Source organism: Fusarium pseudograminearum, chromosome 1, assembly GCF_000303195.2.
Source record: "Fusarium pseudograminearum CS3096 chromosome 1, whole genome shotgun sequence".
Lineage (NCBI taxonomy): Eukaryota > Fungi > Ascomycota > Sordariomycetes > Hypocreales > Nectriaceae > Fusarium > Fusarium pseudograminearum.
Window position 1 is genome coordinate 8779108 of NC_031951.1, and position 13850 is coordinate 8792957.

Genomic DNA, 13850 nt, shown 5'->3' on the forward strand with positions numbered 1-13850 from the left:
AAAGAAAGGTGTGGCGTTTTGTTTTCACAAGAGTATTCGGTCGTTGCTATTCCAGGGCTTTCGCCTGTACACTTCGTTCAGAATGTTCGTTTGTCGCTGTAATACAGGACATGGTACAGGCATTGTGTGGAATCTGCTTCACATATGGTTTGGGAGGTCTTTGTATGTCCGAATAGATGATGTGTTATTGTACTCAAGAGATTCCGAGAGTATATGCACGGTATTAATGATACATTCAGGATGAGAGATCGCTCATTCCTAGATTTCACGGCTGCTTGGATATTGTCTTACACGTTCCTGGACTCTAATTGAAGACCATGACCCGAGTGGTTGCTTTTGGCATATACGTATTGCTGGCTTACATACCAAGCATGTAGCGTAGGCATACTTCCAGAAACTGGTTGGTCGTGGCGTTGGAGGCCCTTGACTAACAGCACTGCCTTCAGCTGAACACCATAATTCCAGCCAGACCCACACCGTTCCTGATCTGCCTTACAAGGACTGAGTCCTAGCCAGATATATAGTCCTGTCACCTCGTTTTGATGGGCGACTGACTCTAACATTCTCAAACTCATACTTCTTCGATCGAGTACTCTCTTAAGAAGTGTCTTTACCATTCTACTTCATCATGGATACATTGCATCGTGTCTCTGAGTATCTCTTTGGTCCTACTGCTCCTCCCCGTGAACCATGCGGTCGAAAAGTGCAGATCATGTCAGACCTTCATCTGGAGCTCAACCGTCAATACGCAACGTTCGACTTTCCCGTTAAAGCACCTTTTCTCATTCTGGGCGGTGATATCGGCCGCATGGTCGACTATGACATGTTTCTCCCTTTCCTCGCTCGCCAAACAGCCCGCTTCGAAAAGGTCTTTTTAGTCCTCGGCAATCATGAGTTCTACGAGATGAGCTATGAAGACGGTATATCAAAGGCTAGAGAATTGGAGAAGGAGGAGATTTTGGAAGGAAAACTTGTAGTCCTGGACCGAAATCGCTGGGATGATCCTGATTCGAAACTCACAATCGTCGGTGCAACGTTATGGTCCAAGATACATCCTTCGGCAGCCGAGACCATCACCCTCCGTGTCTCGGACTACAAGAAGATCTCGGGCTGGTCCGTCGCCAAGCACAACGAGTGTCACGCCCGCGATCTCGCGTATCTCAGCGAAACCATCACAGGCCTTGGTAATCTCCCAGCGGGATCCCAGCGGACCGTTCTGGTAGTGACGCATCATGCGCCTTGCGTGGCGGGGTCTTCGAAGCCAGAACATGCAAACGCTCCGTTCAAGACTGCTTTTTCGACCGATGTCATCCAGGCGAGGGAGTTTGTGAGAGGCGTTGCGGTGTGGATGTTTGGACACACACATTTCACGACGGAGTTTAAGAAAGGTGGTGTGAGGGTTGTTGCGAATCAGAGGGGGTATGTTTTGGGGTATAAGGGGCCTACGTTGGAGGATACGAAGGGGTTTGATGATGAGAGGGTTGTTGAGTTGTGATATATAGGTGGTGCTCTCAGATTTAGGGTGGTTACGGAGTTTGGAGTCTGGGTAATAAGATCGATGTAGATCAATGGCTATAGATTGGATGATAGTTATTACTTAATCACTCTTGGAATTCATGAGCAAGTTTTCTCAAGTTAAAGACGCCCAAGATACTCAGTCTTCAACTTGATTCATATACGTTAGAAGTGCAACGGTAATGGAAACGCACCAATGGAGACATGGAGACGCAGAAACGTCAATTGAAACTATTTTGAAGTACACTATATCCTGTATGATTCTTATTCACTTTCACAATACTGCTCTCAAAGACAATGTCAGTTTTTCGAGTCTTTCGCATGTAGGTCTGCCTCGTACACCTAGCCCATTGACTGTATATTCTCAGACGATCAGGAACAACCACTGGAATATACAATCCTTGTTGTATAGCAGAGACCATATAATTACATATTGTCTTCAATCTACCAAAATTTCAACAATTCATCATGTTTAGTCCAAACTTGTTGTGAGTATGTTCAGGTTGAGTCGCGAGTGGCCTCAGGCATCCACTGCCCCGGATTGACATTCTTGCGCTAAGGCCGGGACCTCCAAAAAATTGGTCACTGTCGCTTGGAGATCGCCAGCATCAACCTCCAGACTCACGGCCACGGCGCCCCTTCCACGACGATGCCTCCTCGAATCTCTTCCTTCAGCACGCCGCTGTGCTGCAGGACGACTGCCAATGCCCCCGTATCGTCGCTGACTGCCTACCTCGCCGGTCTCTCGCTCCAGACCCGAAATGCGTCCATCCTCGGCAGCCTCGCCAATACCCCAGGTGCCATGCACCAGAAGAAGCGAGTTGGTCGTGGTCCTTCGTCTGGACACGGAAAGACATCTGGTCGCGGTCACAAGGGTCAGAAGCAGCACGGAAAGGTCAAGCCATGGTTCCAGGGTGGACAGACACCTTTGATCGTCAAGCACGGTCGAAAGGGTTTCAGCAATTAGTGAGGCGCCTACAATCATCTCCCGATACGAAAATGGAGTTTTTTGGGGTATAAAAGGGTCAATTGACTAACAAGTCCGCAGCCGAGCCGCTCAAATGTCGGAAGTCAACATCGATCAAATCCAGGCCTGGATCGACCAAGGACGACTCGACCCCACCAAACAGATTACTCCCAAGGAGTTGATCGAGTGTGGTATTATTGGAACTCTCAAGGATGGTGTCAAGATTCTGTCTCGCGGTGCGGAGACTCTTAAGCAGCCCATCGACGTCATGGTCTCTCGTGTTTCTGCCTCAGCAATTGCCGCTATCGAAGGCGCCGGCGGCAAGGTCCTCACCCGATACTACACCAAGCTCGCCATAAAACGACTCTTGACTGGCGAGTCGGTCAACACAGACAAGCCTCTGCCCCAGGGTGCGGAGCACATTGACAGTGTGTTGGCTGCAGCCCGCGATGCACCGTTCCGATACCGACTACCCGACCCCACTGGCCGTGAGGATATCGAATACTATCGTGACCCTGCGCATCGAGGATACTTGAGCCACCAGCTTGCGCCAGGCGAGTCGCCTAGTTTGTACTTTAGGGTTCCGGGTGTGCACAAGATTAAGAGCGAGGTTAAGAAGGAGATCGCGGCCACAGAGGAGACTCTTTTCTAAGGGTTGGGTGGGGTATGGCATGGCATGGCATGTTGATGAATTGTATTATAATGACCGAGTATAGAGACTTGGATGTGAAAACAAGCAATGTACAACCAATTGAAACTCATAGACTGAAGACGTTGATTCAATCTGATGAATGCATATAGGTGAATGAGCCACAGTTTGACTGACAGGTTGTGGCGTTGCCAGGAACATCCATTTTAGCCGTTACAAGGACATGTTCCATGGAGATGCACATGGAGAAGTGGGAAGTGGGAGCAAGGTACGTACCTACCCATGACGCTCCACAACAGCTCTGTCCGGACGCCGGGTTAAGGTGATGGATGTCGCAGACCCAGACCCAAGTCTTCTCCACTTGGAATGACTTCACCAACCTCCTGGTTGCCTCTCAATTCGCGTGTATTTCGTCGCTGAGCTTGCTGTACAGCTTATTGGATTTACTTCAGCTCTTGTAGTCGCTATTTGTTACACCGCAGGCTCGCTATCGCGCATCCCAGACCATTGCGCTGAACAGCCTCTCTCTTTTACGGCCTCAATTACGAGTCGCCTACACTACGTTAGACGAGACAACAGATCTACATACAATCGCTCCACGAGTTATCGCGACTCAGCTGATCGACATCGACAAGACTGGCACGCGCCGCAAGATAGCTTTACAACAAAATACACGGCACACAAAGTCACAATGTCGCTGTTTGGTTCATCGCCAACTGAGGACAGCCCGGCTCTGAGCCCGCCTGGTCCTGCTCGACGTGGTGGTTCTGGGCTCTTTGATGAAGAGTCCACATCCAAACCATCCAACAGTCTCTTCGCTGACGATGACGACTCCCAAGATTCGCCTTGGGATATGCCTACGCCGCGCAAGCAACAGAGCCGTGCCGACCTCATCCGCAGCCTCCTCGCCGGCAGCGACGTGCCCGACAGCTATATTGAAATCTTCGATACAGTAGTGCGCGAAGATGGAAGCGGGGGTCAGGCCACCTCTGGAGGTATCGCAAAGCTCTTCGCTACAGCCAGACTCGGAGCCGACGCTCAAGCTCGCATCATGTCCTTGGTCGCTCCGGGTGGCGGGGATATCAAGCTAGGTCGAAACGAGTTCAATGTGCTGCTGGCCCTGGTCGGTCTGGCGCAAGAGGGCGAAATCATAAGTCTTGATGGTGTTGATGAGCGACGAAAACGTAAGTATTGATTCGTATTTCTTCGATTTGCACTTCGCATGAAACAATTCGCGTCCTGTAAATGACTTTTGCTTGCCAAGAGTACAAGCTACGTTATCATCTGGTCCATGCGATACCATGTCATATCAGTGCTGGCATATCCCCCCCGGTGGTTGGTGGGGACACTACTAGATGCAGCTAATAACTCATTTCCATCACAGGCCTTCCGCAACCCAAGCTCGCAGGTCTCACTGCAGAGCCCGTCCTACCTCCAGTTGCTGAACTTTCTGCGAAACCGCCTCAGACGCCTCCCAAAGATAATCCTCCTCAACAGCAGCAAACTCCGCCCGCGCTGCCGCAGCCAGAGCCACAGCCTCAGCCTAAACAATTTCGTCCAGCCATGGAAGACCCCGAAGACGACCCATGGGGCAGCCCCGATATGCACAAGACCCACGATCACGGTCCAGCCAAATCCAATGGTGCCCAGCGTCACAACACGAATGGCCATGCCAGCTTCAGCCAAACACCCCCAAGAACAGTAATCGATGCTCCTCCTCTGACCCACGTCGCGTCGCCTCCCACGACCTCGCCGAATAGTCGTAGACAGCCCAGCACCAACTCAGTAACAGGACCTGCTGGATGGGGATACTTTGATGGAACCAATCCCACCGTAGGCGGCTTTGGCGAATCTCCAACTGCTGCCGCTGTTCAGAATCCATTCGCCACCGGCCCTACAGCGACCCCCAATATGCAGCCTCCTCCAGGTCTTCCACACCATGCGAGTAGCGGTAGAGTCAGTCGTGGCGCGGAAGAGAAAGTTACTGTCACTCTTATGCCAGAGAAGGAGGGAGTCTTTATGTTCCAGCATCACAACTACGAAATCTCAAGCGTGAGACGTGGTAGTAAGGTTATTCGCAGATACAGCGACTTTGTTTGGTTGTTGGATTGTCTGCACAAGAGATATCCATTCCGTATCTTGCCGCTACTCCCACCCAAGCGTGTAGGCGTAAATGGCAGTCATCTGTCCAACGATGGCGCTTTCATCGAGAAGCGAAGAAGGGGTCTGGCACGATTCTTGAATGCCCTCATTAGACATCCAGTTCTTAACCAAGAACAGCTTGTTGTCATGTTCTTGACTGTTCCCACAGTAAGTCTTTCATGTCTCGGCGTATAAGCCAACTGCTGAAGCTAATATCAGCATCAGGAGCTGTCTGTGTGGCGCAAGCAAGCCACTATTTCTGTTCAGGATGAATTTACCGATCGAGCACTGCCACCTGGTCTGGAAGATTCTTTGCCAGCTGAACTCGAAGATATGTTCTCTCGAACACGCAGTGGCGTCAAGCGTTCCGCTGAGCTTTATATTAACACCTGCCACATCATGGACCGTCTTGTTAAACGAACGGAGGGTGTGGCAGCTGACCATGCTCGTATCGCCATGTCTCTGGCTTCGCTCACCGAAACTTCTGAGGACACATACTCGACAGACACCAACGAAGTTCCTTTACTCAATGATGGACTTGTCGCCATGAGCAAGCACCTTAGAACCTGCCAGGCCTTGATGGAGGACGAGAGCCGTGGTTGGGATGAAGGTGTGCTAGAAGATCTCAAGCGCCAACGAGATGCTCTTGTGAGCGTACGGGAGTTGTTCGAGCGACGGGAAAAACTCGACAAAGACAATATCCCCTATTTGGAGCGAAGAATTCAAACCAACGAAGGCAAACTTACTAGTCTGAGAGCCAAGCCAGAAGGCATGGTCAAGGCTGGCGAGATCGATCGTATAGCAGAAAACATCATCAAGGTAAGTTTCCTTTTTCGCAACCATTATTGGCAGATTATTAACGAAAAATAGGACAAGGAATCCATTGTCCAGCAACACAACCGCTCCATTTTTGTCAAGGAGTGTATCCGCGACGAACTCAGCACCTTCCAGTCAACGCAGTACCTCGTGAGCCGATGGAACCAGGACTGGGCCGGCGAGCGTGTCAAGTATGCAGAGATGCTCGCCGACAACTGGCGACGTTTGCTCGACGAACTCGAGGGCATGCCGCTGGGCGACTAGAGTGTGCGAGAGAGCCACAGAAGTTCATTTGTGACAGCGAATGATACGCCTGAGGACGTATGGGGCGTGCCGCACTGGAGAGACGTCAGGTGGTAATTGGATATTTTAAGGAGAAGTGAGAGAAGAAGCGATGGTTGTGGTCTGTCTTTTTTCAAGTTCCTGCTTGCGTTTAAAATATGTCTTTTTGTATCAAGATGGGGAGAGTGTACATGGGTTGGAAGCGAGATGGAAGTCGGTGGCAGGGAGAAAGAAGCATGAAGATATGTGCTCGATACCCCTCATTCTTTAGTTTCGATCATTATTTCGTAATAGATATCATGGCTCGTATGTAAATATAAGCCTTTACAGCGATAATTACGGTACACCCTATGCGTGGTGAAAATAAAATGGCTGAATAACCGCTTGTCATCAAATCTTCTATTATCATTTCACTTTTTTGTCTTATCCTATCATCTACCGAGTTATGTTATCCAACTAGCTACACATCTACCACTGATCTGTTACAGCACCGTGGGAAGCATCACCGACCAAGCGGGCATACTTGGCCAACACACCCCTCGTGACACGAGGCGCAGGAGGCTTCCACTCACTCCTTCGCTTCTCCATCTCCTCGTCAGTGATATCGACATCGATTCGGTTGTTGATCGCATCGATTGTGATCTCGTCTCCATCTTTGACCAAAGCAATGGGACCTCCGACCATAGCCTCAGGCACAACGTGGCCCACGATGAAACCGTGAGAAGCACCACTGTATCGTCCGTCGGTGACAAGCGCCAGGTTGGAAAGACCAGCACCCATGATGGCTGCAGAGGCCTTGAGCTGCTCGGGCATACCAGGTCCACCCTTGGGACCCTCATATCGGACGATGACGACGAGGTTGCCGTCGGACTGCTTGATCTCGCTTCGGTTCAGGGCACTGTTGAGCTCCTTCTCGGTGTTGAAGACGCGAGCCTTGCCGGTGAATGACAGACCCTCCTTTCCAGTGATCTTGGCGACGGCACCGCCGGGGGCAAAGTTACCCTTTAGGATGCGGATGTGGCCAGAGTCCTTGATGGGGTTCTCGAGAGGACGGATGATGTCCTGACCGGGGTCCAGACTGGGCCAGTCCGCGACGTTCTCGGCAAGGGTCTTGCCAGTAATGGTCATGATGCTACCGTCGAGAAGACCGCGGGCGACGAGCATCTTGATGACGGAGGGTGTACCGCCGACCTTGTAGAGATCCTCCATGTAGTACTTTCCACTGGGGGCGAGATCAGCGAGGAAAGGGGTGCGGTCACTGGCGCGCTGGATGTCGTCAATGGTCAGGGGAACATCGGCGGTGTTGGCCATGGCGAGGAAGTGAAGAACACCGTTTGTTGAACCACCGAGAATCATGGTCAGGACGAGAGCGTTCTCGAAAGAAGCACGGGTCATGATATCACGAGGACGAAGGTCCTTCTCCATGGTAGTTCGGATGACCTGGGCAGCACGCTCACACTCACGACGCTTCTCGGGAGACTCGGCAGGGTACGATGATGAACCAGGCAGAGTAAGACCCATGGCCTCGATAGCGGTAGCCATGGTGTTGGCTGTGTACATACCACCACAAGCTCCGGCGCCGGGACAAGCGTGCTTCTCGATATCGTCCATGACATCGGAGCTCTCGCGACCAGGTTCACCAGGGTTCGTCTTGGCGTGGAGACGGCCGTAGTTGAACGCGCCTGAGGCCTCGTAGCAGGTGCTGATGTTGATGGGCTTCTCGAGGAGGTTAGAGTGACCCTTGCGGATGGTGCCGCCGTAGATCATGATGAAGGGGCGGTTGTGACGAGCGGCGGCCATGACTGTACCGGGCATGTTCTTGTCACAGCCGGGAATGGAGATGTTGGCGTCATGGTGCTGGGCACAGGTGACGGACTCGATAGAATCAGCAATGATTTCTCGAGTTTGAAGAGAGAAGCGCATGCCTGTGGGATGAGTGAGCGAGTGAGATTGCTATGTGTGGTGAGTGTCTACTTACCCTCGCCGCCCATGGTGATGGCGTCGGATACACCAACGGTGTTGAATTGCCAGCCGATCATGCCCTCCTTCTCGATGGAGTTCTTGACGATCTGACCAAGATCGAGGACTATCATTCATGAGTATGTTTCCCTGGATTAATTATCTGTGTCACTTACGATGGGTACTGCGCAGACTCGTTAGTATATCATCTTAATGTGTAGATTCACTTGGCTTCTGACTCACTTGCAAGGGTTTCCTTGCCACCAGACGGTAGCAACACCGACCTGGGGCGCGTTCTTCATTGTGTGCTGGTCCTTGACACCAGCTCCGTAGAGCATGGCCTATACATCAAGCAGTGTCAGTAGCGAGCAGTGAGTTTGGGAGATATAACGCACCTGAGCTCCGGGATAGTCATGCTCGCGGGTGATCTTTGTGGACCAACGGTTGAGAGCTCCGCCGGGAGGAAGGCAAGGGAAGGGAATGTAGTCGCTTGACTGCTTGGGATCGTGGGTGACTTGATCCGCCATGATGATAGTTGATTAGGAGAGTATATCTCCAATCTGTAGAAGCAGTTGTGGTGTAGGTTTTGTTGAGATAGTCAGTGATCTAAAGACTAGAGTTAGTTGAGAGCACAACTTTTGGTCTGCACAAAAGCGATGTCGGACAGAAGGGGAAGATGAGGAGTTGAAGTTGAAGTTGAGTTGCAGGAAACATGGGACGACAATCATATCCAAGTAAGGATTCCGACCCCATGGACAAATTGACTGTACTAACCTTTGGGGGTCTCAAGGTGAGAGTCAGGCCAGAACCGAGAGAAAGAATTGACCAAAGACAAGCGTCGGATTAGACAAGAATTGTGGTGCGAGTTGCAGATGCAGATGCAGTTGCGTCTGCCGAAGAGCGGAGAAGCCTCTTTTTTTAGTGTTGGTATGAGGGGGATGGCAAGTGTAAGCGGAATCTCTGTGGCCGTAGAGGTATCTATCTCTAGAGACTCTGTGAGATTGTCAAGAAAGAGGTCAAGACTCTTGTTACTGTTGTATAGTAGAAGAGGGAGAAGAAAAAGGCTCCAAGTGATGATGATTACACTGATGTTGGCAGTAATAGAAATTGGCAACTGCGAGTTACTAGCTGCAACTTGAATATTATTACAGGAACAAGTTTAAAAAAAAAAACAATCAATTGTCAATCTGAACCGAGAGAAGCTTCCTTTTTAAAGCCATCATCTTTGTTCTCGTCTCTTCCTTCGCTTCAACCTTTTCCGGACCGAGCAAGTAAACTCGGCAATAACGTCACGAGAACTGTCTCTCTTTTCCTGTATTCGATATATCCCCCCAAATCCATTCAACCCCTCATCATGGTTGATCATGATACTACACAACATGAGCTACTGTAGCTGTCGAGGAGGAGTCCACTTCCCGATTAGTTAGTGCAAAGCTGATGAAACCTAGTAGCTATAACCCCGCACATTCAAGCTTGGCTTGAGCATACCAATGCCAGCTGTCCGTTTAGCAAGCAATTACGGGTCTGCACAGCACTATGTACAGAGTAGAGAATTACGTGATGATATACTAGGTAGTCAAGTACGTACTGTCTTTGACAAAAGAAACAGACAATGAAATGATAGCTGTAGCTAAAGGATTATTTCATAGAGTACAAACAATGCTACAGCTACAGCCATTACTTACAGGGCGTGATTCTCACGATAACCTCATTGTCAAGCATCGGGTCAACTGTCACCCCAAACAAGTCCCCGGCTAAAAAGGAAAGGTCAAAAGCAACAATTTATCCATTAACTCTTTTTCGACTCGGTAATTTACATCTCATCAGCTCCACAGACAGAACTAACTAAACAGACCCATTCAATCCTCAATGCACCTTGAGTCCGGGCCCAACTCCGTTCTCTCCACCGGCGGCCCCGAACCTCGGATCGGATATCTTTGCGAGTTTCGGTTGCGCCCGATCCGAACCTGACAGAGTAGTCTGTCTAGTATCGTTGAGGTTATACATATATCCATAGACTAAGCAGGCTAGTGGTTTTGACATGTTTCCTTTACTATATATATATATACAATGCTGGTGACGGAAACATGTCAAAGGACCAGTGTACCCATCTCGAGTCTCTGACAACTAACCATAGCCACACATGCCAAGTTAGACATGCAGACATGGTCAAAGAGTTAGGTCAATCCATTTGCCTTTCCATACAAGTCGTGATAAACGGTTCATGCTTTATTAAACAGTCCTACTATGGTTAAGATACACCCACGCACGTACAGGTAAACTCATCATTGTGAAACAGAGACTCGGAAACGTTTTGAAACCTAACAAGGTACCGACACTCGGCCAAGACATGTACACGTACTCGTCCCTAATACTACACTATACCATTACAATTCGGGCTTTTGCTGCGAAATGATCTTCATCCCACCTCGCACAGACAAAGTTCGCACGTATCACCATCTCGCCCTGACTTTATGCTCGCTCCTCACGTCCCTCGCGTCATGTCACATTGCATTGTCTTGTCGAAACGATAAATGATTCAACGTGAAGAAGATTATCAATTGATACCCGTCAGCTTTTACCGCTGACAGGCTATATCCAATAGGTATTATCCTCCTCCCCACAGCCTTCCAGTGGCATAGGCTGGGCGTCCGTCCTGAGCTTTGGCTCTCGCTTTTCTCATCACCGTAATTTCATCAGTCCCAAGAGCTGGACTGTAAAATCTAAGGAAAATTGCCGAGGCAAGCCAAAAACAAGTAAGAAAAAAACCTGAGATAATAAAAAGACGGCAAAAGCAAACCAAGCAAAATCCGAAAACGAGACTCTGAGCTCAACACACTGAGCTGGTCTGTAACCCCAAGCAAAAGACAAAAATCACCCAATAGTATAGTAAAGTGTCCATCTCCATCTGCGACAAGTGCCCTTCATGTCGTGTAGCAAATGCCGTGCATCTACCTCCTTTTTTCCTCCGCACAGGATGGTGAGTCCTACCCACTAAACAATACTTGGTTCGTAATAGGTGAAGCTAGAACGGTAAATGCGCGACCTGAAGTGAATGGAAGTGTTATGTATCGTGAAAACGAGTGCGGGCGCAATTATAATGCCCAAGGCAGAAATGCCGTGTCGTGTGCCTCCAGCAGAGCAGAAGAGCACCAAGGTCGTTGGATGAAATGAAGTGCAGAAAACAAGGAGTATCGTACAGTGGATCAAGGCTATGCTGTGGTCTCACGCCATCCTCATCCCCTAATTACTTGGCCACAGGATGAGGGTCAAGACAAAGTTGAATTACTCGAGGAGTCCACGTTCAGTGAGCGGTCTGCATCATACCGAAACGCTCCTCTTCCAGCCGTCTCACGATATCCCGATCGCGAGCGGTTCTAGGGTCAGCGTCAATACCGAGGATTGATGAGATCCGTGTCTTGTCATGTCCCTTTTGATAGCTCTGGTTTTGTGCGTCCTTCTCGGCCTGTCCTGGGCTGGAGGTGGGTGTGATGGGTGTCAGGGACGAGGGGCTGCAGCAAGTGCCAGTCTTCCAAGCCTGCTCCAGGGCACTGGGAGATGCCGAAGGTCCATACTCGTTGGCGATGGTGGACCAGAATGAGGAACGGTGGGAAGAGTAGATGGAGTGAAGGCGAGAAAGATCGACATGCGAGGCGTTGTGAGCGGGAGGCGAAGGTACAACCATAGGTGTGGGGGCAACTGAGCAATCAAGGCGCAGAGGAGGTGTCGTTCTGGGATAAGATGCTGCTCGGTGGAAAGAAGCATGAGGCATCTGCACTGGAACGTCGACGGCGGGCGTGTTATATGACTGGTGGGATGCAGGAGGAGGAAGAGGCATGCCAGTGGGCTTGGGGAGAATTGATGGTAATCTAGGCACCTCACTGGGGCCAACAATGCTGGGGAGTTGGATGTGGCTAGAGTTGTTGCTGGCGTTGTAGGGAGGAGGGCTGTAGCTTCGCATGCTTCCACCGGGCGAGGCGGAGCGAGAGACAGTCTCGCGCGCTGGGCTGGGGATGTTCACGTTGTGAGTCTGAGAGATTTCCATGGAGGCGCCCGATGAGACCGAGGCAGCACGTTTGTTGCGTCGGTTGCTGCCATGAGAAAGTTGGTGGTAGTGAAGACGGCATGCCAGCTCCGTCTTCTTGAGGTGGGCAGCAATGTACTTGTAAGGCATCTTCTGGAGTCGAGTCTGGATGAGATATGACTCCTGCGTTTGGTGTTAGTTATGTGGTCAAGCAGCAACTGTGTTATGTTGACTCACCTCCTCGTCACTCCAAGCACGTCCACCGCCAGTCGATGAAGCCTTGCGGTTCTTTGTGATGCCATAATCGTGGCGGTCCATGGAATCCCTTGATGGGATGTAAGGCGTAGGGGCCTGAGCCATCTGGTGAGAAGGAATGGCTGAGCTCATTGTTAAGGTAGTCATGAGTGGTCTCGTTCCTGAAAAGTCCACAATGGGTTGTCGTAAAGTCAGATCGAAGAGAGAAAAGAGAGTCGTTTATTTCGATAAATCGAAAGTCGTCGTATAGGCTGGTCTTTTAGGTAAAGTCCAAGCGTGAAGCTGAAACCGATCGTGATGGTTGGTTGCAAAGGTACCGAATGTACTGTTTTTAAGCCAGCGAGATAATTAAACTCGAAAATACAGACACCGGATGGGACAAGTCCTTGGAAAGTTGAAAGAGGGTAGGATATTGAATCCAAAGAATAGAAGTAAAAACCGAGTGTCGGTTTTTGTTGGTCAATGAGTGTTGTTAGCAGCCAAACCAGTTGGTCCAAGTTGGTACTGTAACAGTAATGAGTGTTAGAGCTAACTGTGGTGGAGAAAGAGTAGCTCGAGAAGTGAAGACAACACAAGACGCGACAGCGTTTCTTGAATGTTGAGAAGAAAAGAAAAGAAAAGATAAGATGATGGGTTTGAAGATTGTGAATCCAAAAGATGGAAGTGGGAGGGAGGGAAAGAAGTAGTTTTAGTAGGGGAGGGGCAGTAGGTTAGATATTGTAATCCAGCAGGTGTCGTTCCTTCCTTGCCGTCAAAGTACCTGCCTGGGTAGGCTACAGGGCAACAGAGGTTTAGCTACAGTGGGAAACAGCCCTGGTAAATCGCAAACTCGACTGAGTAAGGACGGTAAAGCACCCGCGTTACGGGGCAGATTACAACGGCCACGACGGTGGTGATGATGGTTCGGGGCCATGCATGGGGGAGGGGAGGGATTCAGCAGGGGAGAGTGTAGGGGTGCCTTACCTTACTTTACTTTACTGCGCAGGAACAGGGGATGCCCCATGTCGTGGACATCTGCCACGGGGGGTTTGAGATGGAGGAGGAGGCGTTCCAGGCCTAGACGACAAGGGTCGGGTTGATTGATGTCTTGGCTTGCTGTGTTGCAACAGGAACAAAACAATAAACTCCTCCTCCAGAACATCGCAGACGGAGCCGGTCGTAGAAGATGATTCATCCAGCATTTGTTGTTTCAAACTCAAAACAAATGCTACTACTGCTTAACCAGACTCTGGGCGCAAGAC

The 13850-nt window shown here is 50.2% G+C and overlaps 6 protein-coding genes across 6 annotated transcripts, besides 1 other annotated feature; 3 read left to right on the forward strand and 3 right to left on the reverse strand.

The window, feature by feature from the left end:
- Positions 1-628: 628 nt before the first annotated feature.
- FPSE_06493 (uncharacterized protein) lies at positions 629-1495 on the forward strand (the record flags this gene model as incomplete). Its single annotated transcript, XM_009259611.1, has 1 exon — positions 629-1495. One exon carries the CDS (start codon positions 629-631, stop codon positions 1493-1495), a length of 867 nt encoding a protein of 288 aa, XP_009257886.1.
- Positions 1496-2164: 669 nt separating this feature from the next.
- FPSE_06492 (uncharacterized protein) lies at positions 2165-3134 on the forward strand (the record flags this gene model as incomplete). The annotated part of the gene is made up of 2 exons (XM_009259610.1): positions 2165-2481; positions 2564-3134. 2 exons carry the CDS (start codon positions 2165-2167, stop codon positions 3132-3134), a joined length of 888 nt encoding a protein of 295 aa, XP_009257885.1.
- A 688-nt stretch (positions 3135-3822) lies between these two features.
- FPSE_06491 (uncharacterized protein) lies at positions 3823-6353 on the forward strand (the record flags this gene model as incomplete). Its single annotated transcript, XM_009259609.1, has 4 exons — positions 3823-4315; positions 4516-5441; positions 5499-6092; positions 6144-6353. 4 exons carry the CDS (start codon positions 3823-3825, stop codon positions 6351-6353), a joined length of 2223 nt encoding a protein of 740 aa, XP_009257884.1.
- Positions 6354-6839: 486 nt separating this feature from the next.
- FPSE_06490 (uncharacterized protein) lies at positions 6840-8857 on the reverse strand (the record flags this gene model as incomplete). Its single annotated transcript, XM_009259608.1, has 5 exons — positions 6840-8296; positions 8350-8457; positions 8507-8514; positions 8574-8671; positions 8726-8857. 5 exons carry the CDS (start codon positions 8855-8857, stop codon positions 6840-6842), a joined length of 1803 nt encoding a protein of 600 aa, XP_009257883.1.
- Positions 8858-9835: 978 nt separating this feature from the next.
- On the reverse strand, positions 9836-10619 carry FPSE_06489 (uncharacterized protein; the record flags this gene model as incomplete). The annotated part of the gene is made up of 5 exons (XM_009259607.1): positions 9836-9864; positions 9919-9960; positions 10016-10084; positions 10206-10314; positions 10605-10619. 5 exons carry the CDS (start codon positions 10617-10619, stop codon positions 9836-9838), a joined length of 264 nt encoding a protein of 87 aa, XP_009257882.1.
- A 1015-nt stretch (positions 10620-11634) lies between these two features.
- Positions 11635-12741, reverse strand: FPSE_06488 (uncharacterized protein; the record flags this gene model as incomplete). Its single annotated transcript, XM_009259606.1, has 2 exons — positions 11635-12537; positions 12592-12741. The coding sequence occupies 2 exons, from the start codon at positions 12739-12741 to the stop codon at positions 11635-11637; spliced, it is 1053 nt and encodes a 350-aa protein (XP_009257881.1).
- Positions 12742-13209: 468 nt separating this feature from the next.
- Positions 13210-13236: a microsatellite.
- Positions 13237-13850: the final 614 nt, after the last annotated feature.